The sequence below is a fragment of the Ranitomeya imitator genome, chromosome 5 (genome assembly GCF_032444005.1).
Source record: "Ranitomeya imitator isolate aRanImi1 chromosome 5, aRanImi1.pri, whole genome shotgun sequence".
Classification (NCBI taxonomy): Eukaryota; Metazoa; Chordata; class Amphibia; order Anura; family Dendrobatidae; genus Ranitomeya; species Ranitomeya imitator.
In genome coordinates, this window is record NC_091286.1 from 452,433,282 (window position 1) to 452,456,331 (window position 23,050).

General features: G+C 43.8%; 1 protein-coding gene across 3 annotated transcripts in view; it reads right to left on the reverse strand.

Moving 5' to 3' along the window:
- ATP11B (ATPase phospholipid transporting 11B (putative)) overlaps positions 1-23,050 on the reverse strand; it is a 208,364-nt gene that overhangs the window by 144,247 nt on the left and 41,067 nt on the right. For all 3 annotated transcript variants that reach the window (XM_069727247.1, XM_069727248.1, XM_069727246.1), the window contains exons 2-6: positions 11,447-11,563; positions 3,935-4,024; positions 3,439-3,519; positions 1,465-1,572; positions 1,242-1,370 (exon numbers count right to left, since the gene is read on the reverse strand). In XM_069727247.1, the coding sequence (XP_069583348.1) occupies positions 1,242-1,370; positions 1,465-1,572; positions 3,439-3,519; positions 3,935-4,024; positions 11,447-11,563 (525 nt within the window). The remainder of the gene's footprint in view (positions 1-1,241; positions 1,371-1,464; positions 1,573-3,438; positions 3,520-3,934; positions 4,025-11,446; positions 11,564-23,050) is intronic.

Below are 23,050 nucleotides of genomic sequence, written 5' to 3' on the forward strand. Positions count from 1 at the left end.
GAGTAGCTTTGAAAGGAACCCATGTCAGAAAATGACTTATTGTTGAAATCAGATTTTTGTGATATATGCATGTTTAACCCCTTACCGACATATCCATACATGGATGCTGCAAGTCTGTAGCACGTGTATAAAGTGGGCTCACGGGGTGAACATACCCCGTATCTGGTAGGTAATGGCTGTGTATTAAAGCTAGGACCAGCCTCTGCGAGCAGAGCTTTTTTTTTTTATCCTCCAGGAATGGTAAAATTTATATTCAAGAGAGAAGATGACCGTTGCTACGGATAAGATTCTATGTGGATACAATGGGAGGAAGAAGTGAGGAGCTAGAGACAGAGCTCCTCCTTGTTTCTATCCCTCCGTCGACATAGAATCTTATCAATAGCAACGGTCATCTCCTCTCTCAGTAATGTAATGTCTTTGCTGAATACACATTTTAACAATAAATTGAAAATTTTGAAAATGATCAATCCTGGAGGAGAAAAAAGGCATATTACAAAGGTATTATTTTCACATGTATCATTGATTTCTGAAATAAAACTTATAATGTTGGTTACGCTTCTAACTTGCAAATGCGTATGCAATACTTTAGTACTACTGGGTATTGTGAAACTGATGATCTTCTATGAAGCCCAGCTCTGGGAAGACAGAGGGGCCTTCAGAAGACCCCCACATGAAGGTCCACAGGTGCCAAGGCAACTGATCTGCACCCCACAGTTCCATCATGTGCGGTGCCGATGGATGTCAGACGTGAGAGCTGAAATGTTGAAGCCTATTAGATGCTGAAGTCACGCTTGACAACAGCATTTATGAGATTAAAGATGCAACGCTAACATGGAAAATAAAATACAACGTGCAAAATCATTGACTACTTTTAGCCCCTTAGCTCTGTTCACGTCTATTATTTCTGATGTTCTGTTCAGACGTAGAAATATATCCATGAAAATACCAGTGCTGAATCTCGGATTTGACTCATACCATCGGCGCCTGAAAACCCCCACTGCTCCTTTGAGTTTATCATAGGGCCCGGCATTTTACCATACAATATAGCACAGCTTATTTTTAAGGAATTGTCCAGTGCTGACGCTCTTGTACATATATACTGATTTTGTACACGAGGAAGCCTGCATCTATGCTACTGCCAGGTGATAACACTTTCTGTCCCATCAGCTTTTGAAGAGTACACTTCTCTATATATGTGTTACAAGTCATTGTAGAAACATACAAAGGTAACAACAACTCACCTTGAGATTTGTCTCTCCATCCAGACTGGCAGTGGTTACGTGACAGGAGCCATCAACCCTATCTGAGGATAACAGTACAAGATCAGCAGGAAAGGTTTCATCTTTGGCTACACGGACAATGTCACCAACCTTATAAAAAAATAAAAAAAAGAAGAGAGAGTTTTATTATCTACAAGTCTCTTTATACAGATAAAAGATAGATGCAAACAATGCCCATACATACCCTGATGTTTTTGGACCTAGTCTTAACAAGGCCGCCGCTTCTGACAACGTAAACTGGAGCTCCATTGACTTCGTTGTCTGCTTTGTGCCGCAGCCAGTCTTCATAGCCCTGGAAGCCCAGCAGAATCGTCAGCTAACAAGAAGTTTCTCCCTACAAGCTATTATGCATCACATAAGATTTTCTCCTGTGGTTTCAGAGATGAGTAATAGAGGGAATTATCAACAAGACAAAATACCAATGACATTAGAAGGCTTGTTAACCAGAAAAACGTCCAATTATTTTGTGTGATCTAAAATCTAAAGAAAACAAACACGCTGCTGGCGGCATGCTTCACCCCTTCACGATATCCTGCGGCAGGTAAAGACCTTCACGATATTGTTAACCTGTTAAATGCAGTGTCAAATCGGCACAGATCTGCATGAGAATTTGCCCCAGAGATTATTTTAAATAAATGGGGCGTCATCAGTGTAAGACAAATAACTAACACGGGACAGGAGAACTGAACTTTGTCTTCTTGCAAGCACATTTTTTGCTGCTCTCTGAGCTCTGCTGTTTTGTCACCATACTTCAAGCCTGTCTGCCTGTTAGATGGAGCTGAAGCGGAGAGGAACCTGCAGAGGTGTCAGTAAGGCTGGGTTCACATTGCGATTGTGCAGTCCGTTCAACGCATGCGTTAAACACACTGCAGCAACGCTAGTGCCTCTTAAAGATCGCGTTATGCAATGGCGATAGCGCAGATGCTCCACCTACGCTATAGTTGATGTATGCGGAAACGCTGCAGACCGCGTCCGAGGGTCCGTCACAGAATGTCGGCACATCGCTAAGGCATGCCGATTATGACATGCGTTAGCAATGCGCTACATAATGGCAGTCAATGGGTGCGCTGACGCATCCGTTACATAGCGTTAGTGCCGCTGTGTAACGGATCCCGTCAGCGCATTGCCATTGACGCAATGTGAACCCTGCCTTATAGTTACACACAGCTCTGCAGTGAGATCAGGAGAGCAGAGACCGGACATTACATATCACACTGGTAATGCCCCTTTCATATAAATAATCTCTGCAGGTAGAGTCTAATGTGAGTAGCTGCTCTTTGGCTGGTAAATAATATTCTGTGTTTGATAAAGTTCAGGCTCTTTCCAGGGAGTGAGAACGTTTTGGCAGATTTAAGCTGTATATACTTTGCTGTCCACTGGGATGCAATAGTGATCTGCTAATATTGAATGTATGTCAAAAATTGCTGGACAAATTTTCCTCCAGTACTCTATTTGCCAGCGACCAGGCAAAATTATGTTGGATCCAAGTGCAAAACTACATGAGATCCTCTTCCTCCGCAGCAGCAGACAGATAATCTAATCTTGTGGTCACTCTGCCAATACCAAACCAACTTGGTAATAGGTATTTTAGAAAAGTCTTGGGTTTGCTGATCTGCAATTGTATAAGAGCCTGTTAACACAGGTAGGCACGTCTACTGATGAGAGCTAATAGATTGTTCAGTGTGCATAGGCTGCCATTGTTCTCGGCAGTCCACAGGACGTAAACATTGATCAGCAGCATTAAATATCATTTCCCCTAATGAACAAGCGTTTTGCTATTTCATCAGGCAACTGGCAGTCTGTTTACACTGCAATATTATCGATAATTTTACAGTGCATAAATGAACCTTTAGTTTCATCAACTTTTGCAATAGGATCTTTAAGTTTTGAAGGTTGAATACTACTATGGTGGTTACAACATACGGTATATTCTTTGGGAAAATACTGAACTGTCTGTGCACCTGGCTAGTAATGTGACAAAGGAAAATAGGTGCAGAACAAACATTAACGTGTACTTCCACTTAAGCTCCAGATTCAGCATCAGGTATTGGGTGAAGCTACTGTACACTAAATTTACTGAGGCATCATATCAAAGGAGGCAGTGCAAACTTTGTTCATGGAAGTGAAATGGAACAAACATATGGGAATATAGATTTACCTGTTTGATGGCTGTTACTGTTATGACAAAAAATAGGGGAAGGCCACTTGTTACTGGGCTTGTTGGCGTATCAATCATAAGCTGAAAAAAAAACAAACCAACATAGTGACCTGCATTGCAATTTATCTTTCTATTAACTTACATCTATGCAGAGACATAACTTCTTAAAGCTGTAGGCCAACTCATGAGGCTGCACCACTGGAAAAAAAAATAATGACCGTTCCCTTGCATTGTCAGGCGGGTCACAACAGCTGCCATCCCCCCTCTACATGGACCCAGCCTGTGAGCTGACAACTTGGACTAGGACCATAGAAGACGGAATTATTTGGGAACTACAGCCAGAGGTTTAAAGTGGGTTTAAGGGAACAGAACACTGATAGCCACTCACTAGCATAGGACCTGCAGCTGCTTGAAGGGACCATAATCATGTTAGGAGTCTCTGACATCATGTACATTGTATTGTAAGATCACAGGGTCACGGAGATAAGTGTCTTACCTGGACCAGAAATATGATGAGAAAATAGAAATTAGCTATTCTTCGGAATTGTTCAAATAAGTTTTTAGGAATGAAGTTCAACACTGTGTACTACAAAGAGAAAAGAGAAAATACAATCAATATGCAGAAATAATACAATAGCAAAAATTGTGTGTATGTGTGCAGAGCCTCTCACCTAGCCAAATTAGTTCTCATGCTTCGCACTGACGAGGGCCAACAGCCCGAAACACCGTGTCTGCGAATTGAGATACTAATTTGGCTTTTATCCTAAGTCATATTGCATGACTCGTTAAAGAGTTGATTGTGACTTGTAGGATCGCTACTTCCAACAGGTGGCGCTATAGAGTTTAAGTTCTCTTTTTCTCAGAAGAGGCAATTTGCACAATATATATATATACATACACACGTGATCATAAGTTTCACTTATAGCTGTATCTAATCCTTCTTCTTAACCACTTCCGGAACACCAAGAGATTTCTAAAATGTCACTATATGGTTGAGCAGCTGCATGTGATCGTGCAGGGCTGTGGCATCGGTGTCCATTTTGATGAAGTCAGAATAAAATGAACAGACTCTGAAAATATACACCGTATTTTTTGGACTGTAAGACGCACCGGACTGTAAGACGCACAGGTAGAAAATAGGGAAAAAATATATTTGAAGCCAAAAATGTGGTAAAATATTTAATAAAATAAACAATATACTATTATATGTGTTGTTATTATATATAATAGTAAGTTATTATGCTGGAAGCTACAAGTAGAAGATGGTGCTACGGGATCAGTGTGTCTGTAAAGTACTATATGAAGATGCTGGAGGGTGAGTATAAGAATGGGGGTACAGGGCTTATATTTAAAGCACCACTCCAAGCATTGAAAAATAACACTGGCGTGCTGCTTTAAGATCCCATTGGAGGACTATAACTCCCAGAATGTCCTGCAGATCCTATGGCATGCTGGGAGATATAGTTCACCTCAGAAGTGGTAGGGAGCTTTTTATATTCTGTAATTACTAACCTTTTAATTAATTCTTTCTTGTACAGGCTGTGCTCAGTGCAGGTCCTGCAGCCAGCCATGACCCCACAGTGCCCTCCCTCTTATGAACTTACCACAGATCATGTACAGGTCCTTCTCAAAAAATTTGCATATAGTGTTAAATTTCATTATTTACCATAATGTAATGATTACAATTAAACTTTCATATATTATAGATTCATTATCCACCAACTGAAATTTGTCAGGTCTTTTATTGTTTTAATACTGATGATTTTGGCATACAACTCCTGATAACCCAAAAAACCTGTCTCAATAAATTAGCATATCAAGAAAAGGTTCTCTAAACCAGGGGTCCCCAACTCCAGTCCTCAAGGCCCACCAACAGGTCATGTTTTCAGGATTTCCTTAGTCTTGCCCAGGTAATAATTGCATCACCTGTGCAATGCAAAGGAAATCCTGAAAACATGACCTGTTGGTGGGCCTTGAGGACTGGAGTTGAGGACCTCTGCTCTAAACGACCTATTACCCTAATCTTCTGAATCAACTAATTAACTCTAAACACATGCAAAAGATACCTGAGGCTTTTATAAACTCCCTGCCTGGTTCATTACTCAAAACCCCCATCATGGGTAAGACTAGCGACCTGACAGATGTCAAGAAGGCCATCATTGACACCCTCAAGCAAGAGGGTAAGACCCAGAAAGAAATTTCTCAACAAATAGGCTGTTCCCAGAGTGCTGTATCAAGGCACCTCAATGGTAAGTCTGTTGGAAGGAAACAATGTGGCAGAAAACGCTGTACAACGAGAAGAGGAGACCGGACCCTGAGGAAGATTGTGGAGAAGGACCGATTCCAGACCTTGGGGAACCTGAGGAAGCAGTGGACTGAGTCTGGTGTGGAAACATCCAGAGCCACCGTGCACAGGCGTGTGCAGGAAATGGGCTACAGGTGCCGCATTCCCCAGGTAAAGCCACTTTTGAACCATAAACAGCGGCAGAGGCGCCTGACCTGGGCTACAGAGAAGCAGCACTGGACTGTTGCTAAGTGGTCCCAAGTACTTTTTTCTGATGAAAGCAAATTTTGCATGTCATTCGGAAATCAAGGTGCCAGAGTCTGGAGGAAGACTGGGGAGAAGGAAATGCCAAAATGCCTGAAGTCCAGTGTCAAGTACCCACAGTCAGTGATGGTGTGGGGTGCCATGTCAGCTGCTGGTGTTGGTCCACTGTGTTTCATCAAGGGCAGGGTCAATGCAGCTAGCTATCAGGAGATTTTGGAGCACTTCATGCTTCCATCGGCTGAAATGCTTTATGGAGATGAAGATTTCATTTTTCAGCACGACCTGGCACCTGCTCACAGTGCCAAAACCACTGGTAAATGGTTTACTGACCATGGTATTACTGTGCTCAATTGGCCTGCCAACTCTCCTGACCTGAACCCCATAGAGAATCTGTGGGATATTGTGAAGAGAAAGTTGAGAGACGCAAGACCCAACACTCTGGATGAGCTTAAGGCCGCTATTGAAGCATCCTGGGCCTCCATAACATCTCAGCAGTGTCACAGGCTGATTGCCTCCATGCCACGCCGCATTGAAGCAGTCATTTCTGCCAAAGGATTCCCGACCAAGTATTGAGTGCATAACTGAACATTATTATTTGTTGGTTTTTTTGTTTGTTATTAAAAAACACTTTTATTTGATTGGATGGGTGAAATATGCTAATTTATTGAGACAGGTTTTTTTGGGTTATCAGGAGTTGTATGCCAAAATCATCAGTATTAAAACAATAAAAGACCTGACAAATTTCAGTTGGTGGATAATGAATCTATAATATATGAAAGTTTAATTGTAATCATTACATTATGGTAAATAATGAAATTTAACACTATATGCTAATTTTTTGAGAAGGACCTGTAAGACGCAGCTGCACTGTTTGTAGTGAGGTGTCTGCAGGACCTGTGATGACATCAAGAAGAGGCAGGGCTTTGTGCGGTCATGCCCGCACTCTTCATGACCTCAGCACAGGTCCTCCACAGAGCATTCAGCATTACAACAGCACTGTCAGGCATGTGGCATCCCTTCCTCCTGTGGCACCGTGCTCCTGCCCCCTCCTCCACCGGACACAGATCTCCCCAGCTGCTGCAGGAATCCGGCGCTGGGGAAACCATGTGGGTCCGGAGTTTATGTGAAGGAATATTCATTTGCTGCTCCCGACTCGGCAATGACAGGTGGGCAGGGAAGTGGCTAATGAATATTCACCTCACTTTAAAGTATTTGGACCACATGGTTTCCCCAGCGCCAGATTCCTGCAGTGGCGATATTTTCCTGCCTCCTACAATCCCACATGCTACATTCCGACCGTGCGTCACCCCACACTTTCCTCCCAAATTTGAAGGAAAAAAGTGCGTCTAATGGTCCGAAAAATACGGTAATGAATTGGCAAGTAGTTCAATGCAGAATGTGCTATAAATTTTGTCATAAGAATCTGGGAAAGTTATGAAATGTCCTGTAAATGTCTGTTTTCCCCCTGATCTGGGGATCTTGGTTTTTAATTGTGTTGATTCTGTGCTGCACTTTATGTACATGATCAGTAGTGACCAGTGCTGGGGGAGTCGAAGTCAGGGAAATGGAGGAGTCAGAAGTTTGGCTTACCGACTCCACAGCCCTGCGTGCAGCTGCGAGACAGTGTAGCCGTCTGTCCCTATGAGGAAGGCATAGATCCTTTATTACTGTCTCTGCTTTCCCTATCGCTGTATACACAGCACTGAACTAGCACTGGGTACAGATTAATAGGAAGCGCCACTAGCGGAGCCTCGTAAGGACTGGTGCAGGGTGGGAGCAGGAGCTGCTGGGTCCCAGTCCTAATATATCAGTCCCAGTTACAGGGAAATCAAATTATAAAGAAAATAGTACTCAAACACTGTAATGCACTTAAGGCTTTTTATAACTTTATGGGAGTCCAAAATATAAAATAAATGTAAAATAAAAAGCAGGTAAAAAATAAAATACAGCCACATCCAATCCAAATCACTGTCAAAAACATGAACTCCCATCGCCATACAATAAGAGAAAAAAGAATGGATCTACCGGTGGCAATACATTTCTGTCTCCCAAATCATAACATTATGGACATGAAATTACTTGTATTGAAAGGAAACTTCAAATCGCAGAAAGACAGGAGAGTCTGGGAATATAAACTGATGATGACCTTTGACACTCTTAATGCAGGAATGAATGTGTCACATGGATTTATGTCTTTTTACATCAACTAAGGAACTTGCCCCTCAGACCATGAAGGGTCATTACAACAGAGACCCTAATCACAGGACAATAAAACAATCCTTATCTAAGAATTGGCCCAATATTTATGGACGTTAGGGTACCGTCACACTATACGATTTACCTACGATCACGACCAGCGATATGACCTGGCCGTGATCGTAGGTAAATCGTAGTGTGGTCGCTGGGGAGCTGTCACACAGACAGCTCTCCAGCGACCAACGATGCCGAGGTCCCCGGGTAACCAGGGTAAACATCGGGTTACTAAGCGCAGGACCGCGCTTAGTAACCCGATGTTTACCCTGGTTACCAGCGTAAAAAACAAACAAACAGCACATACTTACATTCTGGTGTCCGTCAGGTCCCTTGCCGTCTGCTTCCCGCACTCTGACTGCCGGCCGTAAAGTGAAAGTGAAAGCACAGCACAGCGGTGACGTCACCGCTGTGCTCTGCTTTCACTTTACGGCCGGCAGTCACTGAGTGCGGGAAGCAGACGGCAAGGGACCTGACGGACACCAGAATGTAAGTATGTGCTGTTTGTTTTTTTTAGTTTTACGCTTGTAACCAGGGTAAACATCGGGTTACTAAGCGCGGCCCTGCGCTTAGTAACCCGATGTTTACCCTGGTTACAAGCGAACGCATCGCTAGATCGCATCGCTAGATCGGTGTCACACACACCGATCTAGCGATGCCAGCGGGAGATCCAGCGACGAAAGAAAGTTCTAAACGATCTGCTACGACGTACGATTCTCAGCAGGATCCCTGATCGCTGCTGCGTGTCAGACACAGCGATATCGTAACGATATCGCTGGAACGTCATGAATCGTGCCGTCGTAGCGATCGAAATGGCAGTGTGTGACGGTACCCTAACTGTTTATCACCCATGGTAATTCTGCTTCATGTCACCTGGCTTATCCATGGTTTCTTTTCCCCTTTTTTTTTTTTCCTATACTATGTTGTGCATAAATATGTGATTCTTCAGAATTTGTTTTAGTCTTTGCCTGATGAAGAGACCTGTGTAGTCTCGAAAGCTTGCAATTTGTTACCATCTTTTCAGTTAGCCATTAAAAGGTATCAACCACTGAGGACTCTCAATTCTAAATATTTGTCAAAAACAAAACATTGTGTCCAATATATAAAATTAATTTGTACAAAAAGGGGAAACATTTTTAAATGCACAGTATTTCTGTGGCCTTGAACTAATGATTTAGCATTTTTTAAGACCAATAAAGAATTAGTAGCTTGTCCTTTTCTACAAGCTAGTATAAGCAGAAGAATTTTCTGCAAAAATTATGTAGATTGTAAATCCTTAACAAAAAAGGCACACATTTTAAAACCTATCACTAGATTCATGTGTCCTGATCTTCAAGCTGGGAATCTGTGAATTCGAGTTTGGCTGCGCAATTGCAGCCAGATAAGTTTTACGGTACTTGGAAACAGAGCAGCATTTCAGAGAAAAAAGCTGGTCTGGGGTGTCATAGATAGAGACCCGACTAGTCCATCGTAGCCCCCATCTGGCTTCTCCATGCCTCGCAACAGTTGGCAGGTCTCTGGTATGGGTAACAGAGAGCTGTTAGTCAATCGGCGCGGGACATGGAGATGCTGGATGGGGCGGAGCCAGACTAGTCAGGTATCTGCCTATAGTCCCAGGCCGGCTTTTCAAACTATGCTTTCTCTGAAATGCTGGGTTTGTTTCAGAGTAAAATATATCTGGCTACAATTGCGCAGCTAGTGTAAGTAATGTCTCCCATGGTTCAGGCAGCATGAATCTAGTGACAGGTTTCCTTTAAATATCAGCTTCTTTGTTGTAGTCCTTCAGAGAAAGCAAGTAAAGCACATTAAAGGGAGCCTGGCATGGCATTCCCTGTGGCTTCGCTTATACTCCATGTGCCACCCTGCAACGCTCTGCTGTTTCAGTTAATAGAGATTTTAAAACGGGGAAAGTAACCAGATGACTAGTAACCGAGGCGAGACCTGCCAAGCTCTCCCTGCCAGACTATGCATGCACACACACATTAGGGACACTCCATAGTTGCTGCACTCTTCTACGTATGACATTTATGCAAGCAATTTGATAATGGCCACGTAACTATGGGGAAGAGAGCAGCATTGGTTATAACTGCTCTGGATGACAAGCCAACAATGGTAGGTGTGCTGCAGTGTAGAACTGGACACGGGAAAGTAAGAAGAAGAAAAATTGTAGGACAAACATCAATAACTAACCCAAGGTTGGATTGATCTGTTATAATATCCTAGTGACTTCATTTAATCTGGAACACTTGCTGTTAGTTCTATGGAGAGGTTAGTTCTCCATAGAAGTCCATGCTAGGTTAGCGTCACACGTCCAAGTTTCAATTGTTTGCGCATGGACCATAATTTTCAGATTTGCTAAAGGTCTCCTGACCCAATCGTAACCGCTTCATATAAGCCTACAAAGCTGTTGAGCTTGGGTCAGGAGGAAAACTGGCCTAAACAGAACTTCAGCTGGGTGTGAGGAAAGGTAAGATTCCAGATGCTGAATGTGATGGGGGACCAAAAAATTACATCAGGTTTGCTTTTTCTGCAAAGGGTGATTTGGATATTTATACTATTCTTCATGGGTGGTACAAATCGGGCACCAACTCCTCCCATAGAGTACATCCTGACACTGGCACTGACGCTGCCACTGGCATCAGGGTGTAATCTTTCACAGCACGTGCCTCAGTGTTCAGTATAAAGTGCTGCGCGTACGTGCTCTCAGAGAAGAAGAAATGAAAAGGTTGGCGAACGTCAAAACACATCTGATAGCCCAAGCACTGCGGTCCCCGGTAATCTGCCATGGAAAGTTCATCGAGGGCCGTAAGTATCCCACACGGGCCTGAGGTTCCCCATAGCTGGTGTAGCAGAATACATTTTCCACCAGTCTTGTCTCCTCCACTCAGGGCAGACATAAAGGTAGGGTTTGCCTCTTGGTACTACATTCTAGTATATAATGTTACTGAAATAAACACAGCACAGTATATAGGCACTTTTACCACAGAGACTATGAAACCACAGCAACAGGTAGGCCTAAAAATAGATAATTATGGCCTCACTGAACCTTCACACACTGACAACTCATCATTCCTGCACCTAAGCTACACAGATTTTTCTTAAGTCTCACGTCTAGGAGCTTAACATACAATCTGTGCACAGGCTTACATCATGCACTCGGCACTGGCACACAGGGCAGTGGGCATCAGTCTATAATGGAAAACAACTTACCTTAGAGGAAATTATTCTGTTGTCTGCAAATTTTTGAGGAACGTAATGGCCATGTTGAGGGAATCTATTTGCCACATAAACTGTTCGGGTTTCGCTATGATTTGGTGGGTCACATCCCTGGGGAAAAGCATAGTAAAAGTTACTTCACTGAGAGAGAAAGCCACAGATAGCTCAGTAGTAAGGGTCAGCTTTGTGACTAACAGCCCCAAATGCAATGCAGAATAGACAATTACACAAGAGAGGATGCCCAGAAACTGGAAATATACACACTTCTTACACAGAGGGATGATGCAAGCAGGTTGCAGAGGTGGATGACAAAACAGAGGAAATGGCAAGAGCAAAGGCAACGTTCTTCTCCATAAAGATATAGTGAATAATGAAGTCACAGAGCGGCTGGCTCTGATCCAAAGCATACCCAATATCCAAAACCCTGGAAAGACTAGCACGAGATGTGTCCTTCTGAATGTCATTCTCCGAACAGGAGGTCTGGGCATTGAGCAGTCAGCAGATTTCCCTGCTACCTTTTGCTTATTTACCTGCCACATTGCTGCAGCCATGTGACATTTTTAAAGGCGAATCCCTACATAACAGTGATACGACACACTCGGTTTTCTTTTTACAATATGCCAATGAAACGGAGCACCAGGATTAACCAGGAAAAAGGGCAGTTACACTGTATGATTATGGTTCCTATGCACGATAATGTGGCAGTGCAAACTGGCTGCCGAGCTCCCGATGAAAGAGTCAAACTTGTTCTTTGGGCTTGCCAAAAAGAGAATCATTCCGGATTGTCAGCAGCATATCATCCAGTATAAACAGGACTGGAGCGGTCAAGAAAACCAGCAGGCTATAGCACCCTCATCGATCTATTACTGATAGGTCAGTGCTCCTGTGAAGTGCGGTCTGCCTGTCTAAACGGGACATTAAACAGAAGCCCACCAACAAACGTGGCCAATCAGTGGCCATTCAATGATGCGCATCAGCAGCTGTAAATGCAGCTCAAAGGGAACCTGTCACCAGAAAAACACTATTAACCTGCAGATATGGGGTTAATCTGCAGGTTAATCGCATTACTAACCTGCTCGGTGCCCGCAGTTAGCCAGGAGAAAATGATCTTTATTCTCCCCAGCAGCATTCTGGTTTCAGTCACGGCTCCAAGTATACAGAGCAGCAGTTATAACTGGGCCTCCAGCACTGACTGACAGCCCACACTAATGCGGAGTCCATGCCGGTCAGGGCTGGAGGCACGTTTATAGCCACCGCTAATGGGCTGACTGAAAGCAGAAGCACCAGGCAGGTTAGTAAGGCTATTATCTGAAAAAACACCATTAACCTGGAAATATGGGGTTTATCCGCAGGTTAATAGTGTTTTTTTTGTTCCATTTAAGAATCCGGATTTATGAACCAAATGTAAAAACAAAATTGTATAATTGCAGCCAGTTTTCAAAGTAAATTGAAAAAAAAAAGCAAAAAAGGCAAAAAATAGTACAAAAACTTCCAAGGAATAACGCACTGCTTTAAAAGATAAATTCAGCTTCTGGACCATGTATGGAAAAAGTTTAAAACAACCTGTGTGTGGTAAACCAGGGAAGAGCGAGTGGATTGTGACAGTTAGGGCATGAAGTGATTCTTAAAATCTCATTCATATGGTGCATTTTATTCTCATTTCTTGGTCCTGATTTATTAGGCTAGGTTCACATTGCGTTGGTGCAATCCGTTTAGCGGATACGCTAACGGAATGCGCTAACGCAATGTCCAAAAAGGGATTGCGTTTGGCAATCCCGCTAGCGTAGATGCCCAATCTGCGCTAGCGAAGAACGGACCCTGAACGCTGCAAGCAGGGTTCGAGGTCCGTCCGAAACTAACGGCACATCGCTGACGCATGCCGAAAAAGGCATACGTTTAGCGATGCATTACGATCCGCTAGCACATTGCAGTCAATGGGTGCCCTAACGGATCCGTTACATAGCGTTAATTGCGACAATTTCGCTATATAACGGATTCCGTTAGCGGACACCCACTAATGCAATGTGAACCTAGTCTTAAAAAAAAAATTAAAAAAAAAAAAAGACTGCGGCATGTTAATTTTAGTCGGCATTTTTACTGCAGGCTTTCTTCATTGTAGACAATACAAAACATATAAACCCCCGCCTAAAAACGAGTTATTTCTACTACAGTTATTCATGCAGGTAAAAACCCAGACTAGATCTAAATGCACAATGGATAACTCATTCTCATCTTTACTATTTCTGGGTTTTTTAAATTTGTTTCTAAAAACTGAAGCAGGTACACTGTCTGAGCTTAATTTATCCAGTGAATCTTAGTAATGGACCAGTGTAAAATGGATGGAAAACTGAACAGATTACCATGGATTTTGATGTCAGAGTCCGATTTACATTGACGAACAGAATCAGCTGTGATCCCCTCCTGTACTGTCTGTATACTCTTTTGCTTCCTCCCCTGCCCAGGAGCTGCAGTATGATCAGACCATGTACCTGAACGGCCAGACACGGCCATTACACAGTACACAGCAGGGGCCCATGTGTAAGATTCTCTCAGCACAGGAAAAAAAAATTTAAACATATAATTGTGGAAATTATTATTACTCAAAGATCTATCGATTAAAATGTACTTGATTGTGGGTAAACTCCTTTTATTTCCAAGAAGGGATAGAGATGGAAGCTTTTTTTTAAGTTCCAATTCTAAAAGCCTCAATAGTTATGAAAGCATAAACCTAACAACAGATAAATGTCACTCCTTATTTAGTAGAAACCACAGAGCCGGATTCACTCAGCCATGCTGTCAGTCATGCCTAGCCCACACTCCTCCCAGCATACAGGCTGTCAACAATGCCTCCTGCTGCAATCATGTTCTTGGCTTGCAATGCAGGTCATGGCAAATTAGTAAAGTCATCAATTTCACTATTTTTCCCACACACACTAGATTAGCAGAAATGTAAGCTCAATGAGCTCGACATTACACAAGATTAAGGGGAATCTCTCAGCAGGAGGCTTCACTGGGCAGGGAATAGAGCTGGAGTGACAGAGGATTTAGATCTACAAATAGTTCTGCAGCCTCATTAGTCTATCGATTCAAACGCTGATTTCACACTAATGGATTGGACGGGTCATGTAAAGTTATTACTGGACTTGTCATGGAAAGAAATAGTTTGTTGGGTGAAATCCTGCTGACAGATTCCCTTGACAATGTAAGAAACCGTTACATAACTGACAGTTCATTACAGCCCACAGCTTGTAGGAGCAGAACCCAAGTAGTGGCTGTGCAATCCATGGCTGCCAGGCTTGTAACATCTCCAGCTGAGGCAGGGTATTGCGTGGAATTGCTCTTTTACAGTATTTTAAAGGGAACCTGTCACCCCGTTTTTTGAGATTGAGCTATAAATACTGTTAAATAGGGCCTGCGCTGTGTGTTCCTATAGTGTATGTAGTGTACCCCGATTCCCCATGTATGCTGAGAAATAACTTACCAAAGTCGCCGTTTTCGCCTGTCAATCAGGCTGGTCAGGTCGGGAGGGCGTGGTGACATCGCTGGTTCTTCCTCAGCTTTACGTTGGTGGCGTAGTGGCGTAGTGGTGAAGACACAGCGCGCGATCTGCGCTGTCATCCCTTTCGTCGGTGGGGGCGGCCATCTTCCTGGGGCCGCGCGTGCGCAGATCGAGTGCTCTGCTGCACGGGGCTTCAGGAAAATGGCCGCGGGATGCCGCGCGTGCGCATTAGAGATCGCGGCGGCCATTTTCCCAAAGCCGAGATGCAAACTCGGCTTTGGGAAAATGGCCGCCGCGATCTCTAATGCGCACGCGCGGCATCCCGCGGCCATTTTCCTGAAGCCCCGTGCAGCAGAGCACTCGATCTGCGCACGCGCGGCCCCAGGAAGATGGCCGCCCCCACCGACGAAAGGGATGACAGCGCAGATCGCGCGCTGTGTCTTCACCACTACGCCACTACGCCACCAACGTAAAGCTGAGGAAGAACCAGCGATGTCACCACGCCCTCCCGACCTGACCAGCCTGATTGACAGGCGAAAACGGCGACTTTGGTAAGTTATTTCTCAGCATACATGGGGAATCGGGGTACACTACATACACTATAGGAACACACAGCGCAGGCCCTATTTAACAGTATTTATAGCTCAATCTCAAAAAACGGGGTGACAGGTTCCCTTTAAGCAGAGATTGATGACTAAACACAGATCTGAATAATACAATTAACAAATATATTCAATGATATGCTTTCTGCTGACAAAATATTGATGCACCATCTGCAGCGACTAGAGCACCATTTGACATGTCCAAACTTCAATTTTAGGTGCTCTGAAAGCAAACAAATAAAATATGGTGGCTCACATTTGCCATTATGCTTACATGGGTTCCCTGTTAAAACATGTTATCCCCTAAGTGATAAGTCGCTCATCGGTGGGACCTGCACTGATCTGCAGATCCGGAATTTTTGATCACCGACCGGGAGCTTTCATTCCTGTTACAATATGGAGCAGCAGGTCGAATACCTGTCCACTGCTCCATTCATCATCTATGGGGCTGCCGGAAAACACAGAGCTCAGCAGCCACATAGGGAATGAATGGAAGGGGGAACACACAGACACTGACGCTCTATTAACAGGTATAAAGGTGTCCGGCTCTGCAGTGCCACGCAGGTTTTAGCAGCTGACCACTCACCAATTAACATATCTCCTATCCTGGGGATTGCTAATAATTGTCAAGTTTAAACAAATTAAAAGTTTTTCAGATGTGACCTGCCATTTGCAGCCCTGGCTACTGCTCAGCTGTACTACACACTATGAGAAGACCACTCAATGAATGCTGCTGGTACACACCACTAGACATTGGTGAACTACGCAATTATGACCTGCTCCAATTGCTCTTTTCCTTTAAATGAAACATAATTTGGCGTTCAACAGGTTACAAATCTAGTAAGGTCCAAGAAATCTCCAAACATAGGGAAAAACAAAAAAAAATCCTTGCAAAATAATTAATAGTTATCTTATCCTTACTCATCTGGGCTCCCGTTACATCTAGGCTTGTGGCATCAGGGGTACGAGATGCCAGTTGTAGACCAGATATACATACAGGCAACAATTACACAGCTAAATGCAACACAAATTTCAACATCCAGGCACCTACCGAAAATTTAAGATGTACCACAGAGGGGTCATTCCATGGAGGCTTACAACACAATATAGTAACTTACGTTACAAAGATTATGGTAACTTACCTAACAATAAGTTTAATCCAATGGATGGTAACATACTGTAACGTCAGTTACCATCAGCTTAGTAACGAAAGTTACTATACTGTGCCGTAACGCAAGTTATCTATATTTCTTGTAATAAAAACCGTTGCTTTTAAGCTTGAGAGGTTAAAATAATTTTGTTTAAGTTGCTGGGACTATGGTGTTTTAATACAATAAAAATAGTGCTTCTCCCCTGATTACCAGAACAGAAAATTTGGCAGACTCATGAAGGACAATTGCCTTTCCTTTTTTTTGTAATGCAAGTTACCATGTAATAACACTGTATTTTGATTTCATTTTATTGCTGTAAAATCAAACTGTGTTGAAATCTATTGAGAGTAGTTTAATGTACAATATACATTCACTCCTTTTTGTAGCTGCCTTCAAAAGAACAGTCTGTAGCCAGTTTGTGGCTTGTGAATGTAATGTAAGGTACCATGGAATGACCCAGAGGAATTGGGAAATTTGGCTACTGTCTGTAGTTTTTTCCTTCTGTGAACCAATGACTTATGGCTTTTATGGGTACTGACTTCAAACTAAGTTAGACTAAGTACACATCAGCGTATCTGTGTGCAGCGTATCATCTGCATGCGCAAACGCATGCCAAAATGCATGCAAATGCATGGTTACACTGCGTTTCTTATCCGCATCAGCTTACGTATGACGCAAAAAAAACCGCTAAGTGTGCATGCGTTTTTGCCTGCGTTTGCGTTGTTTATGCGCATGCGTTCGATATTTCCAGGAGGGCGTGTCTCAATCGGTTCCTGAACATGCGCAGTCCGATGTACGCAAGAGCATTGAATGCATATCCTTGCGTACCAATGTGTTCCCATAGACCAGGGGTGGGGAATCTTTTTTCTGCGAAAGGCCATTTGGATATTTACTCCACGGTTATAGAAGAAAGGGGATAGCACTCACCGGTCTTCAAAATTCCATTCCTTTATTAAATCTCAGTTAAAATTCATGACCAGGAGAGTGAGCATAGGAGCATGCAATAGCAGGTGCTGACAACAGCCGTTTTGCACTGAAGCAGCGCTTCCACGGGTCAATCTGTCAATCACTTTATTAAGTCAGATTTAATAAAGGATGGAATTTTGAAGATCGGTGAGTGCTATCGCTTTTCTTCTATAACCGTGGAGTGGATCTACATGTTTCTTCTGGAGGAGCACCCGAGATCTTAAGGTATAGCGTGTTATTGAACTGTACACCTGACAGATATAGGCCTAGCGGTATCGGCGGTCCCATCTTTTTTCTTCCATATGGATATTTATACCATCCTTCGGGGGCCGTACAAACTCCACCAACAAAGTACATCCTGTCTCTGGCACTGGTTTCAGGACGTAATCTTTCATTGCATGCCCTCCAATGTTCAGTAGTGAACACTGCATGTGTGTGCTAGTAACAGAGCAAGAAGAAACTACCGTAAATGGCCCTGGGGCCTGAGGTTCCCTACCTTTACCCACTCATCCGCATGCGAATGTCTGTGCATATTTGGCACCTCAAAAAAAGCAACATGTTGCGTTCGCCGGACACCGCAAAACGATGCTTGCGAACTGATGCAAACGCATGTCCCTGCGTACACAATGTTAAACATATGTACGCAAGATGCATGCAGATCTATACGCAGGCATACGCTGCGCACAGATACGCTAATGTGAACCTTGCCTTAGTGATATGTTAGAATGCAGAAAATACATAATGCATATTTCACATTCTTTCAATGAAAATGATCAGTTGCAAACACGTCTGAAAATTCAACAGGGTTTGCTGGATGAACACAACATGTAAAGGGTTTAGAAAACAGTAACATGAGATTTTATGGACAGCACTCCATTAAAAACCATGTGTAACACCACAAACATTTCATAGTGAATGGCTACGCTTTGGAGATACACTAACTGAATCTCAAAACCAAAACAATCATGGCATCAAGTAACTGTTCATCCAGCAACTGCACTGCAAAAAAAAAGAAAAGCTGCAATCTGCAATAGAAGACATGCGGCTTTACATGCAGTCTGATGTGGTTTCTACTGCACGGTCTAAAACATCTAATGTAAATGCGCCTTTATATTCAAGCTCAGTCATTATAGACATACTCAATGCACCACTCCAGCAGATTGCTTTTTTCAGTGCTGGAGTGGTGCTTAAGATCTCTGTCCGTAGGCTATTATTTCTCCATTGGTGTCTTCATCTTTTATTAGGGCCGCTCCGATCCCATGGAGCCATCTTGTGACTACAACTTCTAATGGCTGGAAATCAGAATGGTCACACCCTCTCAATGCAAGTCTATGAGAGCCAGAACGAAGCTCTCATAGACTTGCAATGAAAAGTGACCTCCGCATCACCCAGCAAACTCTGGAGCAATCCAGCAGGACACAAACTGTGGAGACTGAAGAGAGAAACGACAAGTATGACAGTACGTGCAGACCTTAGGTTGTAAGCACCACTTTAGTGGTAAAATAATAAGAAAAAAAATGCTGGCGTGGTGCTTTAAAGGGCTTTTACATGTTAAGAAAACTGGACCCCACACAAATAGACCAGTGGCTATGCTAAGATAGATGGCTCAAGCTGCGGAGCTCAGTAATTTGCTGCAGAAGTAACATAGTAACATAGTTAGTAAGGCCGAAAAAAGACATTTGTCCATCCAGTTCAGCCTATATTCCATCATAATAAATCCCCAGATCTACATCCTTCTACAGAACCTAATTGTATGATACAATATTGTTCTGCTCCAGGAAGACATCCAGGCCTCTCTTGAACCCCTCGACTGAGTTCGCCATCATAGTAAGTGATGCGCGCGGTCGATACAACGTCACCAATGTAGCCAAAACAAAGACTGGGCAACTGCAGAGAGACAGTGCTGGGCCTGAGGAGGGCGAACACCTGCTGTTTGTTATGCTAAGTAAATAAACATTTTGGATGTCCACTTTTCTTTAAAAAGAAAAAAAAAATGGGGAAAAAGTTTCCAAGTGGGGTGAAATAATGGGAAAACCTGCAGTTACACCATTTTTGTTTTTACTTCATTAAGGTGAGAATGACCCGGAAAAGTTTTCCCAAGCTGGTACATTAACGGTGATTTTTTTTTTTTTTACTTAAAGGGAACCTGTCACCCCGAAAATCGCGGGTGAGGTAATCCCACCGGCATCAGGGGCTTATCTACAGCATTCTGTAATGCTGTAGATAAGCCCCCGATGTTACCTGAAAAAGGAGAAAAAGACGTTAGCTTATACTCACCCAGGGGCGGTCCCGCTGCTGGTCAGGTCGGATGGGCGTCTCCGGTCCGCTGCGGCGCCTCCCATCTTCTTTCCATGACGTCCTCTTCTGATCTTCAGCCACGGCTCCGGCGCACGCGTACTTTGCTCTGCCCTCTTGAGGGCAGAGGATAGTACTGCAGTGTGCAGGCGCCGGAAAGGTCAGAGGCCCGGCGCCTGCGCACTGCAGTACTTTGTCTGCCCTCAACAGGCCTCACTCTGCTCTCTTGTGGACACTGTTTACATCTGGAGAAAGCGAGAGCAGACGTAGCTCTCACTTCCTTTGGATGCCTGATTTGTCAAAAGGAAAGGAGAGTGAAGCCAGCGCTGACTGGCAGCAGGGCAACAACATCAAGCAATCCCCAGGCGAGCCAATGCCAACACCGCAGGAACCAGGACTGTGCAGTCAGAATGAGTCAGTGTCCATTTTGCTGGAGTCAGAGTCAGTATAAAATGGACCAACTCATAGAATACAATTATATACTAAATTGGGAACAGCAGTGCAATGCAGGATACGATACAATTTTTTTCATAAGAATCTGGGAAAGTTCTGATATGTCCTATAAATGTCTGTTCTGTTCCAGATCTAATCTTTTAGTTAAAATGAATCTGTGCTGCACTTTATGTACAGGCTCAGTAGTGAGGCATGGAGCCGGAGTCAGGGAAATTGAGGAGCTGGAGGATTGGATTACTGACTCCACAAACCTGGCCTGGAATGGCACCGGCAATGAGTATAATATTTTTTTATTCTTTTTTTCCATCAATTCTAATAGGGCAGCACTACATGCACTTTAACACACGTAATGAGCAATGCAAGAGGGAGGCACTTTTTTCCTTCAGTGATTTGTCATTTTGTTTTCTTCATTGATTCTAAAAATAACGCAGAGAAAAATAGGTCTAGACATAACAACTAAATTAATTTACAGAAATTGGCATTGTGTTGTAAACAAAATAAATTTCATGAATCAAAGCAAAAGTGACAGCTATAAAAAGACAAAATTTACATTCCCAGCGAAGCGGACCAATTTACACAAAAGTAGTCTCATTACAACAAACTAGTTTACAGGTTGTATTTTAGGCTTCTACTCTCAAACACACTGCAAACGCTGGAAGTCTGTTATATTATTGTACCACCTAGTACTGCAGTTATGGAGCACATAATTTTACCATTACTCGTTAGTTATCCTTGACGGTTACATCTGTTCCATGAGTCTGTGGATGCCATTATATTCTGTACTCCTTATATACATTTGTACATGTATACCCCATTCAGGGATACACCCAACCTTGGGCTGTTTTTGGTGCTGGTGACATTCTGTTGCCATCTTTTAGCCCTGTTTGTCCGATTGTCTATGACATGTTTTTATTGTTATATATTCAATAAAGTTGTTACAATTTTGGATTCTATGACTGCTCGGTGGTTCGTTTCAATTTTATGCTTGATTACATGTGGGGATTCCCTAGCAACCAGGCAACCCCCACATGTACTCAGCCTGGCTAGTAGCTGTAAATCATTCAGCTGCCGAGATGAAAACTTAACTTAAAGCTTCCGGTCCTAGAGATGCATTGCGAAATTACCTAGAAGACTTAAGGTACCGTCACACATAACGATATCGTAAACGATATCGTTGCTTTTTGTGACGTAGCAACGATATCGTTAAGGAAATCGTTATGTGTGACAGCGACCAACGATCAGGCCCCTGCTGGGAGATCGTTGGTCGCTGAGGAAAGTCCAGAACTTTATTTCGTCGCTGGACTTCCCGCTGACATCGCTGGATCGGCGTGTGTGACACCGATCCAGCGATGTCTTCACTGGTAACCAGGGTAAACATCGGAGGACAGACAGCTGAAGGTAAGTATGTAGTGTTTGTTTTTTTAACGTTTACGCTGGTAACCAGGGTAAACATCGGGTTACTAAGCGCGACCCTGCGCTTAGTAACTCGATGTATACCCTGGTTACCGGGGACCTCGGGATCGTTGGTCGCTGGAGAGCTGTCTGTGCGACAGCTCTCCAGCGACCAAACAGCGACGCTGCAGCGATCGGCATCGTTGTCGGTATCGCTGCAGCGTCGCTTAGTGTGACGGTACCTTTAGCGGTCTCGCGAGACCGCTAAGTGATCTGGGTAAATTCGCAATGCATCCTGTGAACGCAAGATGGCAGCAACCGCGCGCATCGCCAGAGGTTCGCTGGATCTACGCTGGATCCCGCCGGGTGAGTATATAACTATTTTTTATTTTATTTTTATTTATTTTTATTACAGGGATATGGTGCCCACACTGCTAAATACTACACGGGCTGTGTTAGATACGGCGTGGCTGCTATATACTATCTGGCCAGTGTTAGATACTATGTGGGCTGCGTTATATACTACGTGGCTGTGTTCTATACTGCGTGTTATATACTACGTGGCCACTGTGTTACATACTGCGTGGGCTGTGTTACATACTGCGTGGGCTGTGTTACATACTGCGTGGGCTGTGTTACATACTGCGTGGGCTGTGTTACATACTGCGTGGGCTGTGTTACATACTGCGTGGGCTGTGTTACATACTGCGTGGGCTGTGTTACATACTGCGTGGGCTGTGTTACATACTGCGTGGGCTGTGTTACATACTGCGTGGGCTGTGTTACATACTGCGTGGGCTGTGTTACATACTGCGTGGGCTGTGTTACATACTGCGTGGCTGCTATATACTGCGTGGCTGCTATATACTGCTATATACTGCGTGGCTGCTATATACTGCGTGGCTGCTATATAATTGTCTAAGGGTCACTTCCGTCCGTTTGCCTGTCTGTCACGGATATTCATTGGTCGCGGCCTCTGTGTGTCATGGAAATCCAAGTCGCTGATTGGTCGTGGCAAAACGCCCACGACCATTGCCACGACCAATCAGCGACGGGAACAGTCCAGCGGCAACATGGACGCTCCTTCCTCCCAGTAGTGAGTGCTACGCGCGCTGGGCAATATGCTGCACGGGCTGTGCTATATACTCCGTGGGCTGTGCTATATACTCCGTGGGCTGTGCTATATACTCCGTGGCTCTGCTATTTACTACGTGGGCTGTTATATACTACGTGGCCGGCT